The sequence below is a fragment of the Mirounga leonina genome, unplaced genomic scaffold (genome assembly GCF_011800145.1).
Source record: "Mirounga leonina isolate KUSES-001 unplaced genomic scaffold, KU_Mleo_1.0 Mir_125, whole genome shotgun sequence".
In the NCBI taxonomy this organism is placed as follows: Eukaryota; Metazoa; Chordata; class Mammalia; order Carnivora; family Phocidae; genus Mirounga; species Mirounga leonina.
The window spans coordinates 27,645,902-27,667,330 of NW_023270305.1; the positions used below are offsets into that span (position 1 = coordinate 27,645,902).

At 51.0% G+C, this 21,429-nt stretch overlaps 1 protein-coding gene across 1 annotated transcript in view; it reads left to right on the forward strand.

Annotated features, from left to right (window-relative positions):
* The window catches only part of ADRA2B (adrenoceptor alpha 2B), a 59,263-nt gene extending 46,718 nt beyond the window's left edge, over positions 1-12,545 (forward strand). Inside the window, exon 2 of the mRNA XM_035001009.1 lies at positions 12,167-12,545. Within this exon, the coding sequence (XP_034856900.1) occupies positions 12,167-12,341 (175 nt within the window). The 3' untranslated portion in view covers positions 12,342-12,545. The remainder of the gene's footprint in view (positions 1-12,166) is intronic.
* Positions 12,546-21,429: the final 8,884 nt, after the last annotated feature.

Sequence of the window (21,429 nt, forward strand, 5' to 3'; positions counted from 1 at the left end):
TGGCTCCAGGCTCACCACGGGCAGATGTGAGAGAGGAATAAGCTTCTCTCTTGTTCACACACTGTTACTCCCAGCAGAAATGAATCCCAGTGGACATGAGCCCCTCGCTTATTTTAAGTCCTGCCAGGTGGCCAAGTGGCTTCTGGGAAGGAGCTCCTTCGCCAGCCATGCCCTCCCCAGCTGTCCCTGAGCCACCAGCCCCTTCCCTTCCACTTGGTTCCCTGACACACTTCATGTCACCACTGTCCTGTGAGTCCTCCCGTCCCCCCTCAGCCTCCCTCCCACACAAGTATGATCATCATCCCTGCCTCCCTAGCCCGCTCCTCCTGTGTGTGTGAGCGCTTTCACGAGGCTGACTGGAGGCGGGGGTAGGTAGGTGGCCAGGCCCCAAGCGCACCAGCCCTCACCCCGCCTCTCACCTCCCAGCCTGTCCCCCCAGGGCCCTCTCTTCTGTCAGGTGGGGAGACTGAGTTGGAGGGGCAGGGATGGGGGGAGGCGTTCTGTTCCCAAGAGCCTCACACAGAGCGTGAGCTTTCAGAAGGTGTGACCCGCCCATGGTGCCGGTCAGGTTCCCTACCCCTCGGTTCAAGGTCCACCCCTCATCAGCTGGCTAGGGGCCCGCACTCCCAACACTGGAGGTGCATTCCTCTAGGCCATGGTACCGTGTCTCCAAGAGAGCCCCTCTGAGATGAAGAAGTTCCAGTAGGGGCTGCCAGGGTTGATCTTCAACTCTCGGCCGAGAGGTCGTTTCTGGGCTGTGCTGGCCAGCAGCCCCCTGCTGGGGACAAGGCCGGGTGGTGGGGACTGGCAGTGCTGGCCTTCAGTGCTGGCTGCCTTCCATCCTGCTCTGTGGCCACTTTTCTGGACCTCAGCTCCCTTTTACAGAACGGGGGGAGATGTTCTTTGAGCTTCCTCCCGGCTGCAACATCAGAACGGACGCCTATTTCTGTTTGCAGCTGTGGGACTTTGGTCAAATTGCTTGCCCTTCCTGAGCCTCAGTTTGATGCTATGTGAATTAAGCAGACAATGAGAACCCCCTGTGCCCAAAGTATCTCCCTGGAGCCTCCCAGCAACCCTGTGAGGTAGTGTGACTTTCACCCCCGGCTTTACTGTTGCGGAAACGAAGGCCCAGCTAGAGGGGCACAGCTGGGGAGATGGGCCTGGCCATTAGGTCCCCCGTTACCAGACGGAAGGCCGGAGCAGGGCACAGCACTAGGGAATGGTGACCCAGAATGCCCGCCTCCTCGCCTGCCTCTCCTGGGCTGCGCATCTCCGGGAAGGCAGAGGAGGGGTGGCCGCCCTGCCCCACGTGCGGGCTCCGGGGGCAGGGAGATGCTGCTGACTGCTGTGCCCATAATTGCCACTTCTCCATCGCTGCTAATAGCATGTTTAGCTTGCCGACTCCTCTATTTGCCTGGTGCCTCCCACGGCCCGGAGCTGGGAGTCTTTTAGCTTCTGTTGGGGCAGGATAGCTAGGGCAGAGATGGCCTACCTGTTCCCCGGCCCTGACCGCAGCCCACGGTCCACCTGGACCCTGGGCTTGGCGGGGTGCCCCGTGCAATTCCCCCCAGGAATTCCCTCTGGGCTCTGGGGAAATGGAAAGCGCCTCCTGTTCTTGGAGACCCGGCTGCTCCATCCCTCTGAGCTCTAGTGCTCTATGCATCTCTCGCCCCCACACAGGATCTAGTGAGGGAGGGTTCTGGGTCTGAATGGCTTCCTCGTGTTCGGAGTGGGCCTCACAGAGTGGGCAGGACTCGGGCCAGCCCGCCTCTACATTACACTTCCACTCCTCCTTCCTACCCCTTTACATCCACAGGCCACCAGGGGACCCATCTTAGATACAGATCTGGCCATGCTAGGGCAGGATGAACCCCCAGCCCCCGAGGAACCATCAATTCTGAGCTTCCACTTGCCAGGTTAGTAGAAAACCTAGCTCACACTCTGGGGGGCTGCTTCTCCCCCTGGCTTGTCCACAGACCCCAAACATTCATGAGCTTCCCAAAAGTGCCCTGCTGGATTTCTCTCCTGAGGGGAGAAGGCCCTTCAGGCTGGCTAAGCCCACTGCCCTTGGCCTGGGACTTTATTGCCACATGGTGGCCCTGGCTTCCTCATTCCTGGGCCTAGCACCTGCCTGATGAAGGGCTTCTCCCTTGGGAGTCCGCAGCCCTCTGCTGGGCCACATTCTGGTGACCCACTTGCCCAGACAGGAAGGACCCCCCAGTGGGCAGAGAGGGCAGTTGGGGCAGGGGAGCCGGGGCAAGTCCCTCTGTGCTTCTCCTGTCTTAGGGAGGCACTTACCTGAGGATGTTATGATTCCTTGTTTCCTATGGCTCACTTTTGGAATGCTCCCTCCAGGAAGGCAGGGGCTTGGGGGGCTTGGTCCCATCCATGGTGGTCTCTCTAACACTTAGAGTGGTAGTACATGGTCTAGACCTGGTACTCAGTCACCACCTGTCGACTGAATAAATGGGTACACATTTTGGTTCTCTTTTCCCTTAACATTATTTCACAAAGACTTTTCCAAGTTTGCCATTTTTCTTGGCTGCCTAATAAATATTCTGCCTTATTGACACATCACCCATCCACTCCACCACTCGTAGACCATTTTGGCTGACTGCAGTTTTGTCCTATTATAAATAATGTTACTATAAATAGCTGTGTACATATAGCTATTTTTCCCCTTGCAATTATGTCTTTGGGAGGAATTCCAAACAGTGGGATTACTGGGTCAAGGAGCATGGCATATTTATGGCCCTGGTTATGGTGGGACTGGCTAGTTCTCAGCCCCCAGGCTGGCCCCAAGGTTTGTTGCTGAGCGCCAGCCACAAAAGCCCCTTCCCTTTGGGGCCGGAAGAGGTGCTCTCTCTGGCTCCCGATGGGCTGCGGGGCCAGGCGCAGGGGCAAGGGAACTCACGTGGGGTTTGTGGAGGGGTCAGAAGGAGCTAGCTGTGGGAAAAGCAGAGGCGGGGCGTGTGCCCCGGTTCCCAGAGCATGCAGAGGCCGCTTCCTCTCCCAGACTGCCTTCCTTCTCTGGGACCAGCTCTCCCCTATCCTGGAGAACCCACCCCGGGCTCTGAGAGGGGAGCAGTACCCACCTGGGGGCTGCAAGAAGAAGGGGTGGACTCTGGTGCCTCAGCGATTTCTGGCTTTCCTCCTCAAGGCCCTTTGGTAGGGGGCCATGTTTGGGGAGGGACAGGAGGTGAGGAAGCAGATTTTGAGCAAACGTCTGCGTTGTTGTAGAAAAAGGGTCTCCGATCTACAGGTTCCCCAAAATGCTCTGTCCGTGTCCCCTTCCCTTGGCCCCACACATCCTCACTCCCTGAGCCCCCTTAATCCATCACCAGTCCCCAGACCCAGCGTCCTGGATGGTAGAGGGGGAAGGATCCACAGCAGCCCCTTCTGGGCCCCGATCTAGAACCTGCCTCCTACTGGAGGGCAGGGTGGCCAGGGTGTGCCCCCTCCAGGCATACCTGTCCAGTCGTGGAGAGACTCACTCATAGTTCGGGAACTCAGCCTGGTCCCTGGATGCCTGCATTTCCAGGGGACCTCTGAGGCTTGACCCCACTGACAGAGCTGGGCCCCCAGGGGGAAGAGGGGCTGCTGAACGCACAGGAGCTGGCTGAACCCACATCAGCAGCGCTGGACAGCAGAAGCCTGCGTGCCTTCAGTGCCGGGAAGGAGGGGCTGGGGCTCCCAGTGTCCCTTGGCTCTCCCTGAAACTCTTTCCCGGGCCCTCTGGCTTCCAGGCCTCCAACGGCAAGAAGTTCTGGGAAACAGTGCAGAAAGAGCATGGGACTTCTCATCCTGTCACCAACTGGCTATGTGACCCACACTCCCTGCCCTCTCAGCCCACAGCCGTACCACGGGGGCACTGACACTCAGTCCTGCCTTGTGGGGATCCTGCAGCGGCTTGGGCCAAGGCCTCAGCAGGGTGGGCCTCGCGGGGTGGCTGACCCGACGCAGAGCTCGCTTCGACGCTGGACCCAGGAGGGCCGGGAGTCTGGAAGGAGCCTGGTCCCTGCGTCCTAAGGTCAGCCCTTGGCCCAGTGCTAGGCGCTCCTCTGCGTTAGGGGTGTCAGCCCTCTTTCCTCAGCCTCCCCTCCCCTTCCGGTGCCGCACTGTGCCTCACAGAGATGGGGAGCTTTTAGCTGGCTGATGAGGGAAACAATGGCTTTGGGAGTGTGTGGGTGCACATGGGGGGGGGCCTGTGTGGGTTGTGTGATTTTTCCCGGACAGGCAGGCGTGAGACGGAGAAGAAATTATTCTGTCTAAAATCTCAGAGACGGGGGCACCTGGGTGGCTCAGATGGTTAAGCGTCTGCCTTCGGCTCAGGTCATGATCCTAGGGTCCTGGGATCGAGTCCCACATCGGGCTCCCTGTTCCTTGGGAGCCTGCTTCTCCCTCTGCCTCTCTCTCTCTCTCTGTCTCTCATGAATAAATAAATAAAATCTTAAAAAAAAAATTAAAAAAAATAAAAAATAAATAAAATAAAATCTCAGAGACGAGCTCTCCTCCCGACGAGCTGGCAGAGTGACTGTCTCGTGGCTGGGCGGGGAGCTAAGAGATACGGTGGGCCATCCCCAGGGGCAGGTGTGAGGCAGGACAGGGCCAGGCTCTAGTGAGGATCCCAGGAAGGCCATGACAACAAAGATAACCGTTGATGTTTGCCCAAGCGTCGCCCCCCGCAAAGAGCCGTGACATGCACAACAGCGGCCAGTCCTCACAAGCATCTACGGGGACCGGCAGGTGGCCAGACGTTGGAATGGACCCGGTTGACAGATGAAGAAACTGACTGGGCCTCCAAGGCATGAGCCGACCTGCCCAGGTCACAGAGCCAGTTAGTGAGAGAGCCAGGGCCTGAACCCAGGCGTCTGAAGCCTGAAGTCCACCTCTGCCTGGCACCCCACCCTACATGACCCCGTGGAGGCGAGGGAGCACCAGAGCATGGGCCAACAGCTGCAGTTTATGTTCTGGGTCCTCAGGTAGACTCTGCCAAAGGTGCCCTCCCATCCCCCACTCCACCCCGGCCTCAACCTTCAGAAGTATGTCTTCCATGTTGGAGGGGGAAAAGGTCGGGTTGGGAAGAAGGCTGTCCTCCTGGGACCCCAAGTCCCAGAGTGTGGGGGGTGGAGGCCCTGGCAGCCCTGGGACTCACAGGCAGGCTCCAGGAATCTGTTGGGACTTCTAGCTCTCTGCCATGATGATGTTTTTTTTTTTTTCCACCACAGAAAAGGAGCCCGCTAACAATGGCTAGAAACTGAATCCTCCCCAAGAATCTTATCTCCTTTGCTGGCAGCATTTTCTTAGCAGAGTGGGCATTCCTGTGGTGAGGGGGCAGGTGTAAGGAGAGTGGGCAAGTCGTCATTCTGGTAGCCCATGGGGCTGTCCCTTTCATCCCAGGTTCATAGTGGGAGTTGGCTTCTCCATCCACAGCAATTCAGGCCTCAGCCACCTGACTTGCTCGGACCAAGAAAATGTCACTGGAAGCGATGTGTGTGTGACTTCTAGGCAGAAGCTTTAAGAGCCCATGTTAGTCCACCTCGTCTCTTTCCTTGTCTCTGAGGTCCTGGATGCATCTGTTGAGGTGAAGCCTCCATCATCCCAGGCCACTGAGTGACTTTCCCCACGGTGAATGTGTTGCGTGTGTAAGAAATAAAGTTTACTGCTTTAAACCCATTGAGATTTGGGGATGGTTACTACATACCCCAGCCTATCCTGACTGGTACAGTCACCAAGCTGGCCAATAAGAACCTTGCCTAGGACTTTAGAATTAGGATCTAGGCCTTTCTAATGGGCTAGACCCATAATATGTAAACCTGACTTCTTTGTTTTCCTCCATGGGAATGTGGAAACAGGGAAATCATTCTTTTTTTTCTTTTTTTTTTTTTTTTAAGATTTTATTTATTTGGGCGCCTGGGTGGCTCAGTTGGTTAAGTGACTGCCTTCGGCTCAGGTCATGATTCTGGAGTCCCGGGATCGAGTCCCACATCAGGCTCCCTGCTCGGCGGGGAGTCTGCTTCTCCCTCTGACCCTCCCCCCCTCATGCTCTCTCTCTCATTCTCTCTCTCTCAAATAAATAAATAAAATCTTTAAAAAAAAAAGATTTTATTTATTTTTTGACAGAGAGAGAGAGAGGGAACACAAGCAGGGGGAGTGAGAGAGGGAGAAGCAGGCTCCCCGCAGAGCAGGGAGCCTGATGGCGGGACTCGATCCCAGGACCCTGGGACCATGACCTGAGCCGAAGGCAGATGCTTAATGACTGAGCCACCCAGGCGCCCCAGAGAAATCATTCTTTAAAGAGAAAGAAGAAAGTGGGAACAGTAAGGAGAAATGGAGAGATATCTCCCCCATTCTATTTCTTTCTCTCTCTCTTTCTTTTTTTAAGATTTTATTTATTTATTTGTCAGAGAGAGAGCACAAGCAGGGGGAGTGGCAGGCAGAGGGAGAAGCAGGCTCCCCACACAGGACTCGATCCCAGGAACCTGACGCTTAATCTACTGAGCCACCCAGGTGTCCCATGAGCATTCTATTTCTTGCCAAAGATCTGGATGCATAAAAGTCCCTATGTCCTTCTATGAAACTCTTCCCCTTTTTATTATACAAGCTTGAGTTGGTTTAGGTTGCTTTCAACCAAGAGTCCTACTATAGAGTGCAAGGGGATTTGGGACAAGTCTCCATTTTACTGATGAGGCTCAGAGTGGTCAAGTGGCTTGTCCAAGGTCATACAGCCATTTAGGACAAATGTTCACATGCTCCCTTTCTTGGTGAAATAATTCCAACAGTAAAGATAAAAATGTTGGTCTTCCCTTCTCCCAACGCCACACTCCAAGAATAACTGTTCGTCAATTTGGTGGGCATTTTACCAGAACTTTAAAGAATATGTTACAAACATATATGTATACCACACTCAGAGTTTTATTAGAAAAATGGGATCATATTATCCCCATTTTTCTGAACTATGCTTTTTTCACTCTTCAGATTGTTGACATTGGCAAATTCTATCTGGGCCAGGCCAATCTGGTGATGTGCCAGGAAGAGAAGGGGTGAATGAGGCCGGGGGCCAGGCTCACAGGGCTGAGGTCAGAGAACCCTCCAGGCAAGGGGTGCGGGGGTTAGAGGGAGACTCAGCCAGAGTGGGAAACTTCCAGGTACTGCACAGACATCGGCCCTCCCCGGCAGCCAGCTCCTCTGGCCGACTCCAAGGAGTCTGGTGTTCCATTTATGTTAAAATCCGCTCCCCCTGCGAGTCCTCCCCGCAGGTGCAATACCTCTCCATTGATTCCCGGGGCAAACTGCTTTAGCGGCCTCCCTGCCCCGCCACAGTAGACCCGGCAGGAGTGGGTGTGACTCCCTGAGTCTCATACTGGGGCCTCAGCAGCCCCAAGGACCCTCCCTGCAAAAGGAGGTAACAAATGCCATTATGGGCCAGGAAGAAATCTAAAACTCAAAGACCTAGAACCAAGGGCCCCAGGGCATGCAGAGAGTGGAGAGAAAACCAACACAGCTGAAGGCAGGCAGGCAATTAAAGGAGGGGGCTGAGTTTTCAATTAACAGGCTCCTCTGCTCGCAGAGGATAATTAAGATTAGCAAGGCTGGTGGTGCTGCTGCCAGCCAGGATTGGGCCAGGCACCAGGGTGGGGGAGAACTGGGGCTCCAGATTCCACAGGAATGAAAGGAACCTTCTGGCTCAGGAACCTGCGGACAGCTGAGGGTCACTGGACTGAGCAGGCTGGATGGCAGGGGAGAGGCCCAGAGGGTGGGGGCAGAGTGGGGGGGACAGTAGGGTCATCACACTGTCTCTCCCAGCCTGGCCTGCAAGGGCCCTGGGTTGGCAGAGTCCTCTCTGTCTGGGGAGGGGCTCAGGAGGGGACTTATGAGACTACTGGGGAGTCACGGTGTGGATGCCCCTTGGACTTGCACATTGCCATACAGCTCACAACGAGCTTTCAAGGTCATCTGGGGGCAAAGCTGCATAATGTAGACAGGAGAGCAAGGCCTGTGACATTAGACACTCCTGACTTAAAATCTTGCTCTCATTTCCTGACTGCTTGTGGTTCATCGGACATCCCCGCTGCTCTCCAGACTTCCCAGCTCCTTTCTCCTTAGGCAGGACCACACCTAAGCATAGACGGGCCAGTGTGCAAGCCCGCAGCTGTGTCTTCCCCTGCCAGGGAGTTTGAGAAGGCCACTGTTCCAGAGAGCAGAGCCTCGATCAGCCTGAATCCCTGAGTGACCTGTGTGGGGCAGATGCCCCTGCCAGTCCCCTGGAGACATATAGCAGGAGCCAGAAGTGAACAGTTGCCTTCAGTTATGAGATTTCAGAGCTGTTTGTTACAGCAGCAAACCAAGCCAGTCCTGATTCTTACAGGGTGTGGCCCTCACCTCCCTGAGGCTCTGTTTCCTTATCCATAAAGTGGGTAAGAATGATACTCACCTTAAATGATTATTGGAGGGTAAGTGAGATGACATATAAGTTAGCTGAAGGGTACTCTCAGCTCCTTGGTCCCATACTCCCTGTTAAAAAAAAAAAAAAAAAGGCAATGCTGCTACAGACCAAGGTCAAAGACCAGGGACATTTCTTTGGCCACGACTAGTGGTTGGAACTTTTAAATGCTGAGCAAAGAGTTTGAAGTTGGAGTCGGGGTATAGGCAATGTCCATGGGATGCTGGAGGCCTGGCCTGCACCCTCCTGGGAAGGGGGAAAGCCAGGCCAGCTCCTTCCCTTTCTGGCTTCTCCAGTTCTCATCTGTCTGCAACGTGCAGAGAGGGGCTGAGGGCTGCTACCACCATCCTTGCCTGGGGATAGGCTGGCTGGGCCGGTAGGTAAGAGCTTCTCCCAGAGCTGCTGGCCCCAGCAGGCTTCCCAGGGTTCTTTCAGGCCCCAGGTCTGGCAGCGGCACATGGGTCGCGGAAGCCCTCCCTTGCACCCCCACCCCCCCCGCCCGGTCCTGCAGCAGCCCAGCTGCACGTCCTCTCCTGGCCACCCCTGGTCCTTCTACCAGCATCCCCCTCAGCCCGTTCCCAGCTGGTCCCACCATCCCCCATAGAAGCGGAGCAGGTTACAGCCATGGAGACGGCTTCTGTTCTCGTCCACTCTGTTTTTGGCCTGTTCCCCACTGTTCCTGTTTGGTCTATAAGATCAAACCCATTTTTGTTCAGCTGATCTCATTCCTCCTGGAGTTTCTGATGCTCTGCATCCAAAGGCCGAGCAACGGTTTCTGTCTACTTTCAAATATGAAGCTGTCTCCCACCCTCTGTAGTTGGCTCCCTGCTCCGAGTTCACCTGATTCTTTAGAGGTAGAATGTTCCAGGCACAGGCTTTTAAAATGTCCTTCTTAGCCTGTGCATGTTCCCATGGGACAACCCCCCACCCCTGGAATCCAAGGTGCTGTCATTTCTCCCCAGCCAGTAGCCACGGCCCTCCTCTCTGGGGCCTTCCTGCCCACCCTGACTGAGCCCACTGAACCCTCTGGACTCTGAGATGCACGAACACAATCAGGATGCCCCCACGGCCACTGAGGATACTGATTAGGAAAGAACTCAACTCTCGGATGTCTGACACGGAGCAACAGACCAGCAGGGGTTGGCAGTTTCCCTCGGCTCTCTCACAAATGATTTCCTGTTACGGCTGCTGTCAGCTGCCGCCACCGAGTGACCCGAGAGATGGCCACTATGCTGTCCAGCCCATCAGCCTCTGGTCACGTACGGCTAACGAGCACCTGACATGTGGTCAGAAAGAGGGAGATGTTCTGTGAGTGTAAAATACACACTGGATTCTGAAGTCGGGATGAACACAGAACGTGAGCTATCTCAATTAATTAACACATTAATTATAACACCATAAATTATCTCATTAGTTAGTATCATAACCATCTCATTTATTTGTATTGATTACATGTTGAAATGATAGTATTCTGAACATATTGCATCAAGTCATTATTGAAACCGGCTAACCTGTTCTTCTCACTTTTTAAATGTGGCTACTAGAAATGTGAGATTACTCACGTGGCATGCATTTCATTTCTACTGGCCAGCGCCGAGCCAGACGCCTCTCCATCCCTCCCACCACGTGGAAGGCTGCCCTTGAAACGCCACGTATTCATTTCCTATCGCCGCTGTAAGTGCTTCCCACCAACTCAGTGGTTTAGGACAACACAAATTCACTATCTTACAGTTCTGGTGGTCGGAAGTCGGCCCCAGGCGTAAAAATCAGGGTGAAAATCAGGGTGGCACCAGGGCTGCCTTCCTTTCTCGAGGCTCAAGAGGAGAATCCGTTTTCTGTCTTGTCCAGCTTCTGTGAGCTGCCCGCACTCTGCTGCATGTGGCCTCTTTCCATCTGCAGAGCCAGCCGGGGCAGCTCAAGTCTCCGATCTTGTCTCTCCCACACAGACATTTCTGTCTTCCTCTCCACATTTCAAGGACTCTGGTGAGTACATTGGGCCCCGCCTGGGTAATCAGGACAATCTCTTTATTTTCAGGTCAGCTGACTGTAGTAACCTTCATTCCATCTGCAACCATAATTTCTGCCTTGCTATAGAACTGAACACATTCCCAGTTTTCAGGGATTAAGACATGTAGATCTTTGGGGTTCATTCTTTTGTCTCCCACATGCCAGTAACCCTGTCCATCTGCTTTCTTGTCCTGTTCAAACTGGCATATCTTAGAGGTGACTGATGTGGGGATATGTTTCATTTCCCTGGTTTCCTTCCCTACAGGCTCCTGGGAGCAGTTTGGGGACCATGTGATCCCAAGAAGGTGATTCCATCTCAAAGGGGGGTGGGTGGGGGACAAGGGAGCATATGACCTGACTGAAGTTAAGTTTTGGACACATAAGAAAAGTCTGCTTTCAACCAGCCACCCTTCCCACAGGTTGCTGAGGCACAGGTCCACAGGTCCACCCTCATCCCTCCTGTAACCCCGAAGAGGACTCTCCCACCTCTGCACCTCCCCTCCCTTGGCGGAGTGCTCTGTTTTGAGTGTGCTACTCAGCCTCATCCAACCCCTCTTTTCTGGGAACTGCTCTAATCCTATGGCTGAATCGATGGGACAAGAGATGGACACAAGGATGAGCTGGACCATCAGATGCTCTCTCCCACAGATCTGAAATAAGAATGCAGACATGCCAGAAGTCCATTAACCGAGGGAACTTGGGAGCTGTGTGCTGAGGAAGCCTCCCTTCACCCAGAGGGATAGAAGGTGCAGATAGTGTGGGGGAAAAACCCAAGGCAGGCAACCCTGAGGCCAGGAGAGCCAGAGGGGGCAGCTGCTTCCATCTCCAAGGGCTCTCCAGCTTGGGTCCAGTCCTTCCTGAGGTCTGACTGCCCCTCTTGCCCAGTGGGTCTGCCACACTTCCTCAGAATAAATCCCCATCCCCCTCTTTCTTTCTCTGTAGAGAAGTTCAATGAATTTTTATCACTTGAAATCAAAAGAGCCTTCAGTAAGCCACCCTTCCCATTCCCACACCAGCCCTAGGTCCCCGAACTAGCGCCCCAGCCTTTTGGGGATCCTCATGCGTGTGGTCCTCTACCCCGCTTTGTGCCAGGCAGATGAGGCTGCTGAAGCTCACGACTTTAACTGAATTGCCAGGGTCACAGACGGCAGCAGCAAGTAGTGCTGGACTGCGTCCCAGGCCTTTGACCCCAAACCTAGTGGCCCATGTGGCTAGTTGTCTACCCAACAGCCATTCTCCCCTTCCTTTCCCTCAAAGCCACGGACAGTTACACAACCCAGTATGACCAAGGACAGGTGTCCTCTGAGTGGGGCTTTCCTGTGAGACCCAGTGGCTCTTCAGTTTGGCCCTTCACTTCCCCTTATTCCTCTCTGGGGCACGAAGCTGTGTCTGAAAGGGCATCAGCCATCTTGTGACCATGAGGACAAAGGCAATTGCCAAGGGTGGCAAAGTAGGAAGCTGAAAGGACTCTGGTCCCTGATAACCTCACCCCAACCCCAGTGGCCTCCCGCCTCTGGATTTCCTATTACTTGAGGACAAAACCCCAAAGGCTTATTTGCTTAATATAGTATCGTCAGGTTTCCGTGCTTTTCTTTATATGCAGTTGTAACTGATCCTCACCTGTGTCCTTTGGGAATTTTGGTCATGGATGGAGTTTCCTGGTAGGAAAGGAAAGGGCTTCAGAGACTCTCTAATGTCACCATTTTGTCCTTTCAGGTTTGCAAGGACAGATGGAGGGTCAGCAGGAACTTGGTCTTCCTTGGTGCTCTTAAGGGTGAATTCTAGGAGGATTCCTTCATCAAAGAAGAGGAGAACCCAAAGGAAGATGGCCACCATCGGAGCCATTCTTTTCATTTTTACTGATGAAGAAACTGAGCTCTGTGTCAGTTAAGGTATGTTCGGCTACAAGTAAAGAGAACTCAACCAATGGAGGCTTAACTGAATAGGAGTTTATTTTACTCATATAACAAATCTAGTGGCTTTAAGACTGCCTCACAGCCCAATAAATTGAAAGTGTGAGGTTGGCAAGTCTGAGATTTTCTTGGTATTTCCCGCATTGTTGCACAATGGCTGCCACAGCTCCAAATATCACATCCTCACTTACTGGTGAACAAAATTGGAAAGAAGGGAGAAAGACAGAGGGGAGGAAAGAGGAGGGGGGCTTTCCTTATAGAAGAAAATCTTTCCCAGAAGGACCACAGCAGAGTCCCCCTTCATCATTGCCTGGGAATGGGTCACATGGTTACCCCTGGTTGCAATGGAGGCTGCCCAGGCAAGGATTTAACAAAGGACAGAGGTGCTGCCACAACTGTTTACACAATTGTGATCCCTCCTCCGACTGCACACATTGCTACCAAGCCAAATCAGGGTTGTGTTTGCAAGGTGTGAAGAGAGAATGCCTGCCAGGTGGGTGACTGACAAGGGATGTGGCTTGTCCAGGGTCAGACATTGACTAGTGAAGAAAGCACCAGGCTAGCCCCCAAACCCCTCTCCCCTGATATCGGATGGGAAGAACCTCTGCATCCTGATGCAGCAGATGCCGCTAGAGTATCAGAATCCTGTACTATTAGGGTAGTCTACACCCTTTAAGCCAGTGCCCTCTGCTGGAGACTGGCCAAGAATGAGTGTGTGATGAAATTCTGGCCAGCAAGATAGGACAGAAAAGTAGCTAGGGGGATTCTGGGAAAAGTTCCCTTATTCTTAAAAAGATGTAACCAGAAAAACAAAAAAACAAAACCCCAAAACATAACCAGGAAGAGGTGGTATCCTCTGCTGTGTACGGTCGTGTTTGGATGTGATGCCTGGAACTGTGGCAGCCATATTGTGATCGTGAGAGAAGCTACCCTGAGAACAGAGCTGGCCCACTGAGGACAGCATGGGGAGGGTGAAGAAACCCGCTTTCCCGCTGCTGTCACTGTAGCACTGAACTGACCAGCGCTGAGCTCTCCTGCCTTGGGGCTTCTTTGTGCAGGAAACAACTCTCTTTTATTATTTAAAGCCCCTTTGAGTCGGGCCTTCTGTTCTTTTCAGCTGAAGGCATTCTAACTAATCCACACATCTCCCTCTGCTCCATTTCCTGCTCCAGAGGCAGGTGCAGACCAGCAGCAAGCGGCCCCATTCCGGGGGAAACCAATGCTACCTGTTCTTTGCCCACACAGTTGGAGCTCAGCCTCTTACGGCCGGCTGCTCATTATACAACCATGCTGCCCACTATAGCCATGAAAAAGGCTGAGGACTGCGTTCAAAACCCCAGGCAGTGGGGAAGAGTGGTTTGAGGGGAGGTGTTGTGGGGGCTACATAAAGGTCTTCAGAAGCCCCCCATCCTCCTGCACCGTAGCCCCGCCCAGCCCAGCATTGCCCCCAGTGCCCCGGAGACAATACTAGCAGCCACCCCCCCCAGCTGCTTGGGTGCGGGATGGGGCAGAAAGGCTAGTGGTTAAGTGCTGGAGAATCCCCAGATCCTGGGGCTGGCCCAGAATGGGTTTTTGTTGAGGGATTGTGACCATTCTGTCTCCGCAGCTCTCCTGGTGCAGGATGAATACAGGCCAGTTAAGTACTTTTCTGGCAACTGATTATATAGATTTGCTTCCAAAGGAGCTCTCTATCAATGACCCAGGACCCCCAGAGGGCCCTCCCTCAGCCATTTGTGTTGAAAACACTCTGAGCATGCTAGCCTCTTTGCTTTCTGGGAAAGGGATGCTGGCAGGGAGAACGGCTTAGAGGGAGGGCACTTCTTGAGGCATTTTCTTTCCCAGAGGAAATGCCAGAGGGCCCGAACATCACCACTCACCCCCCAGGCCACCCACCACTAGCTGCCAAGTGAAGTCTACAGATTGCTGATCTGACCCATTCTGCTCGGAGACTCTAATGGTGTTTGCTGCCCCGGGATGGCCATGCCTGAGCCAGGCAGCAAGGAATCTCACATTCTGCTGTTCCATCTTCATGTTGCTGAGCTTTTGCCATTCTCTCAGGATTCCCACTGTCCCAGGTGATTGTGCCACCCCAGTGTGGCCATCAGAATCACAGAGATTGCTTCAAGCATGGGCATGTGACTCTTTCTGGGCTAAAAAAAAAAATGTGGGTTAGTCCTGGGGCTTTTGTGAAAAACTCTGGGCGAGGGACACCCACACTTCTGGCTTTGTTAGCTGGAGCGTATGCAGCTGACATTGCTGGAGACCGTCTTTGTCATCCAAGGGGGTCAGCGTAGGAAGGGAAACAACACAGAGGAAAGCAGATTGGAAGAGCACTCATGGACATCCCGTGACATTATTTGAGTACCTGAATCCATCTATACCTGAAATCTACCTCTAGACTTTTCAGTGATTTGAGTCAATAAATTCCCTTCATTTAAAAAAAATAATAAAATGAACAATTGTAGCTGGGCTCTCTGTCATTCCTGTTCAAAGTCATTACTCATATAAAGGCTCGACTCCCTTGCACGCAGAATTAATCTCTCCTTTATTGTTCTCCACACGCTTACAGCACTTACCCCACTTTGTTAGCATTGCCTGCTCCTATCTCTCCCTGCCCAGCTGAACCGGCCCCTCCTGTAGGAGCGGGCCTTGTTCCGCCTCAGTGCCTGCTGGACCTCAGGTACCGTTCATTATACTTTCAAGTGGAGTTAGATTCCTTGGTGCATTATCAGCTTTGGTCAACATAAAACCCTTCTCTTGTTTTCTTTATTCTCTTTCATCTCTCCCCCACTCCCATTCCCTTCCTCTGCAGAGGCAACACACTAATGGGACTCTTTCCTCCACCCCCTTGTCGGCGTTCTTGCAAAATGGATATTGCCTTTATGGTTTTTTTTTTTTTTATTTCTGCAAAAGGCAATGTTTTGGTTCTCCTGTTGTTTCTTACATTTTAAACTCAGCATTAAGGCCCATCCATGTTGCTATGTGTGCATTTAATCTCTCCTAGCTGCTGCATAATTTACAGTGGGTGTCATTCCCATTTTTCTTTCCACTCTCCCTGGGAGGGACACCTACGTTCCCTCTAACAATCCTTGTCCCCATCACCACCACAAAGAACTCTGCAGCGAACAGCATGCTATACATGTCCTAGGGACCTGTGTCGATTTCTTTTGCATCTCTACCTGGGTTGCAGGGTTGGAGGGCTGTGTGCTATTGATTGCAGTACCTCTGCATGGCTGTCCTGGTCTACCTTCCCACAACGGCAACATCCCCACATTTCCACCCAACACTAACACTGGTCTTTATTCAGCAAAGTTTGGCCTAATAGATTGCATCAGTTCACTACTGCTATGTAACAAGTTACCACAAACTCAGTGGCTTAAAATAACATGCATTTTTTTACCCCCCATTTTCTGTGGACCAGGAGTCTGAGTCTAGGTTATCTGGGTCTTCTGCTCAGCCTGCAAGCAAGGTATTGGCCCTCATGCGTTCTCATCAGGGGCTCCAGTAGACAAGGATCTGCTTCTAAGCTGCTTTGGGCTGTTGGCCGAATTCCTCTCCTTGTGGCTGTAGAACTCAAGTTGACTTGCTTCTTCAGGGTCAGCGGGAGAGTCTCTGACCTCTACATCCTTTTAGAAGAACAACTCACCAGATTAGGTTCAACTCACCTAGGATAATCTCCCTTTTGATTAACTTAAAATCGATGCTGGGGCTTTCATTCCATCAGCAAATTTTCTTTGCCTTTTCCATACTGCATAACCTCATCAGAGGTTGACATCCTATCACCATTGTTATATTTCACTGGTTAGAGGCAAGTTTAAATAGTCCTGCCCATATTCAAGGGGACAGAATTATATGGGGCTTGGGCACGGGGACTCATTTTAATTTTGTTATTGGTTTTTAAATTGTGGTAAAGGATCCATAACATAAAGCTTTCCATCTTAACCATCTTAAAGTGTACGGTTCAGTAGTGTTAAGTACATTCACACTGTTGTGTGGCCATCACACCATCCATCTCCAGGACGCTTTTCACCTTGTAAAACAGAAACTCTATACCCATTAAACACCGACTTAGCATTGCCCCGGCCCCTGGAAACCACCATTCTACTTTCTGTCTCTATGAATTTGAATACTCTACGTATCTCATATAAGTGGAATTATATTTGTCTTATTCTAACTGGCTTATTTACTTCCCATAACAGTGTCAAGTTTCATCCACATGGTAGCATGTTTCAGAGTCCCCTTGCTTTTTAAGGCTGAATACTATTCCTTTGTGTGCATGTCTCACATTTTGTTTATCCATTCACCTGTCATAGACACTTGGGTTGCTTCCATTTTTTGGCTATTGTAAATAATGCTGCTATGAACATGGGTGTGCAAATATCTCTTTGAGATCCTGCCTTCAATTCTTAGGGGTATGTACCCAGGATTAGAATTGCTGGGTCATATGGTAGTTCTATTCTCAACTTCTTTTTTTTTTTTTTTTTAAGATTTTATTTATTTATTTGAGAGAGAGAGAGAGAATGAGAGAGAGAGCACATGAGAGGGGGGAGGGTCAGAGGGAGAAGTAGACTCCCTACTGAGCAGGGAGCCCGATGCGGGACTCGATCCTGGGACTCCAGGATCATGACTTGAGCCAAAGGCAGTCGCCCAACCAACTGAGCCACCCAAGCACCCCTCTATTCTCAACTTCTTGAGGAACTGCCATATAGCTTTCCTATTGGCTGCACCATGTGACACCCCCACCAACAGCTGCACACGGGTTCCAGTTTCTTCACATCCTCACCAACACTTGTTTTCTGTTTTCTTAGTAGCCATCCTAATGGGTGCAAGGTGGTAGCTCATTGTGGTTTTGATTTGCATTTCCTTAATGATTAGTAATGTTGAGCATCTTTTCATGTGCTTATTGGCCATTTGTATGTCTTCTTTGGAGAGAAGTCTGTTTGGATATCTTATTATGATCTACATTTCTCTACTAATTATTTTGGCCATATCCTTGTATGTTTCTTAGCTTTTTGGGGGTTTCCTCTTCCAAAAAGTCCATGCTTGTATCCTTTGTGCATTTGTTTCTCTTGCGAATTTGCAAGAGTTCCTTGTATACTGAGGTTGTACTAATCTTGTCAATTTTAGATTTTGCACATGTTCTCTCATTTTGTCAAGTGTCATCTGGAACAGGTATCTTTCATTTTGACATAGTAAAGTCCCTCCACCTTTTTTTTGCATTATGACTGTGCCTTGAAATCTTCCCTAATAAACCTTTTCCTCACTCTGAGTCTCAAAGATGTTCCTCTCCATGTGTTTTTTTAAATCAATGTTATAATTTGGCCATTCTCATGGACTCTTCAACCCACCATCTGAGCACCCACCTTGTATGAGATAACATTGTTTTTCTCTATAAAGTGAGGCAGTTTTCCCAGTAAGAACAGCTGACTTTGATGCACCTTTTATTGTGTATTAAGCTTCCCTAGAACTAGGGCTCCATCTCTGCACTCTTCGTGGCTTGTCTATTCTTTCTCTAACACCATACTGGATTTTTTTTTTCTTTGTTTTTAAACAATGTCATTATAGTATGCCTGAATATTTGGAAGAAGGAGATTCCTGCCCACCCACCTTTTACTTAGGCATCTGTAGACCTTTATTCCTCCTCACACATTTCAGAGTAAGTTTTCATAGCTGGAGTTTTTATTTGGATTACAATGACATTATAGATTAACTTAGGGAGAAGTAACATCGCCATATATTTGGCCACCCCTCCCAAGAGCATGAGATGACTCTGCTTGGAGGGTGTCTACACCCACACTTTGCTCCCACCTAGCAATTAGCAAGCAATGGATGGAGTTTGCTAAATCAATGCTAGGGAGAAAATCTCCAGGGAGGAAGAAAGAATGGGTCTGGAATGTTCCTCAGCACCACTCCCTCCATTCCTAGCCAAGCTGGGCAATAGGAAGGAAACATACTGTTACAGAACCTATGTTCTCTGGGTAGACAAAACCCAAGTATGATGGAGGAAATGCATATGGTGGGAAGTTGAGCTTCCCACCCAGAAGGTTTGGACTCCCCTGGCGAGGGGATCATAGAACAACAGAATAACTCCTGGCTTTCCCCAGGGTTGCCCTGGCCAGCATCACATGATGGCACTGGCTGGTTCACCACCATCAATGATATTTAGAGGATTGATCATGCTTTTCCAAACCCATCCACTCCAGTCTTCCTGAGCCACATTCCAACCATGTGAAGTAAGTAGATTATTATTCCCATTCAATAGAAGAAGAGAACTAAGGTCCACAGAGAAGGAAGTTCACTAATCACTCAACAAAGATTTATCCAGAATCCACAGTGCTGGGCCCTGGAACACAGCAGAGACCAGACAAATGGTCCAGCCTAGTGTTGGCAAGTCAGCAGCAGAAACCATGATGGGCATGTTGCTTTTGTCAGCCAGCACCCCTTCCCTGAGGGAACCAACGTCTCCATATCCCATTCCTGCTGTGGTGTCAATCATGGTGTCCCCTTCACTTTGCAAAGTTAGGGAAAGGGGGCGGTGGCCTATGTGGAGCCAATATGGCACCATACTCCCTAGGCAGTGATTGGTCCAGAGGGCGGGCAGACAATCCTAGCAGGACCAATCAGAGTCTTCCCTGGGGTTTTCATATGGATGTTGGGGGACATACATTTCTTTCTAAGGTTGCTAAGGCAGGTGGGTGTAAGTCTTGGGTTGCTGCCTGTCATCTTGGTATAGGAGAGAGCTATAAGGAAGAATAAAACCAATCAGAGACAAGTAGTACAGACACATGAGAATCAGAGACTGACAACATTGTTTGATCACTGGATCTAGCCATGCCTGAAGTTAGCACACCTACACTTTCTAGTTATGTGAGCCACCCCATTATCTTTTGGCTTGGATTTGAATTACAATCAGTGGAAAGGAAAAGAGTTCCGTTGAACAGAGACCACCACCACAAGTCCAGCTTTCTGCTCATTCTACTTGACTGTCATTCCTCAGGATCACTAGATAATTTTGGGATGGGGCTCTTTTTGGTCCTAATTTCCCTTTTCTCAGAATCTCTTTGAGTCCTAATTCTGTCAGCAAATAACCTTTATTCCTTATTGTTTTATGGCATCTTCTAGAATGCCAAATGTGCCTTCTGGGTCAATATTCAAGCCGTTGATAAAGATGATGGGGTGGAGGACAGAGCCGTGTTAACACAAAACATCCTCCTCCCTCAGGCCATCCACTCCTTAACTTTTCTTGCTGTTTCTGGTCTTCACAGAATCCCAGATTCCTATTATTATACAAGGACTTCATATTCCCACTCCCCATTCGCCATCCCCCACCTCAGCTTCTTGGCTCAAGTTTTCTCCACAGAGCTGCCAACCTTGGCCAGGGAGCAAGTGGCCTATGCGGTGAGCATCTGTTTGCAGCCTCCCAGCATCCATTTTCCCACTTTCCAGCCACCAGTACCTAGATTCCTCTTCTCCATTCTCAGCTGTGTGTTTTACTGCAATATTTTTTTTTTTAAGATTTTATTTATTTATTTGAGAGAGAGAGAATGAGAGACAGAGAGCATGAGAGGGAGGAGGGTGAGAGGGAGAAGCAGACTCCCTGCCGAGCAGGGAGCCCGATGCGGGACTCGATCCCGGGACTCCAGGATCATGACCCGAGCCGAAGGCAGTCGCTTAACCAACTGAGCCACCCAGGCACCCCTTTACTGCAATATTTAACAAGACTTTGAGGAAGGTTCTGGAATAGTGGAAGGGAAGTACAACACAGAGCACAACCAATGGTTACCTCTAAAGGTGGCTGTGCTGAGCTCCTAGACGGGGGAGGAGGGAGAAGGAGGGTGGTGGTAATTTGAGAAAGGGGTCCTTGGGGCACCTGAGTGGCTCATTCGGTTAAGCGTCTGCCTTCAGCTCAGGTCATGATCCTAGGGTCCTGGGATCGAGCCCTGCATTGGGCTTTATGCTCAGTGGAGAGCCTGCTTCTCCCTCTGCCTGCCACTCTGCCTATCTGTGCTCTCTATCAAATAAAAAAATAAAATCTTAAAAAAAAAAAAAAAGAGAAAGGGGTCCTTTCTCCAAACCCCCTGGTGAGCCCAAGAGAGAGGCGCCAGAGCCTCTTTGCCCAGATGAATGCCAGCCTAAGTTCTCTTTGCCAGATGATATACAGCAGGAAGGCCCATCTCATTCAGGGAACACCAGCGGGCTGCCAACCACAGGGAGAGCCTTTGTCTCTCTGGGCCAAGGGAATTAGCTACACGCATCAGGACATGCTGGGTGATGTGATCTGGCCTGAACCCAGGGTGGGGCTCCTGAGTTCCAGTCCCGATTCGGTGGGGCCAAGCCCAAATGAACTTCTCTGTTTCTCCCAAGGTCAGGCCAGCCACAGTCATTCTCCACGGCCCCTGGCCTGCAGTTCTGGCTGCATGGCAGCCCCAGGTTTTCTGCACCTTCTTGAAGAAGAGCCCACTAAATCCTCAATACCCCAACTCCGATCCAGGTTTGAGAGGTGATGCTTCTTTTCAAATGTCCTAATTACAGCAAAACACATTTCTTCCAAAGAAGCAACATGACCGAGAACAGAACTCTGCTTGCTGACACACCTGGTTTCTGCTATCACAATCTGTGCAACTTTCCAGTCTGAAGCATCTTGGGGATGCTTGGGGCTACGTCTCAACAATAAATCTCCCTCGGAAGGACAGGTGGGAACCTACCTCAGACAACTGTGAAATTCAACTGCCTGTACAGATAGTGTTCCCAGAACAAGGGGAGTGTCAGGTAAATTCAGATCTGTACTCTTAGGAGGCAACTCACAACTTGTAAATAAAGGTGGTTTTGTTTTTGTTTTGTTTCAGCTTCAGAATCTCGGGGTCTAGTTGTGGCCAGTGTACCTAGATAAAAAAAGCAATTAAGATGGAAAACGTGGATTTTGCAAGTGCTGACCAGACACTGCCAACCTGGGTTAAAGTCAATGGACACAAAAAATATGGCCTGGGTAGCTACACACAAAGTGGCACAAAGAAGCTATTAAGATGGCCACACCCTGGAGGGGATGATAGGGGCAGTCACATCACG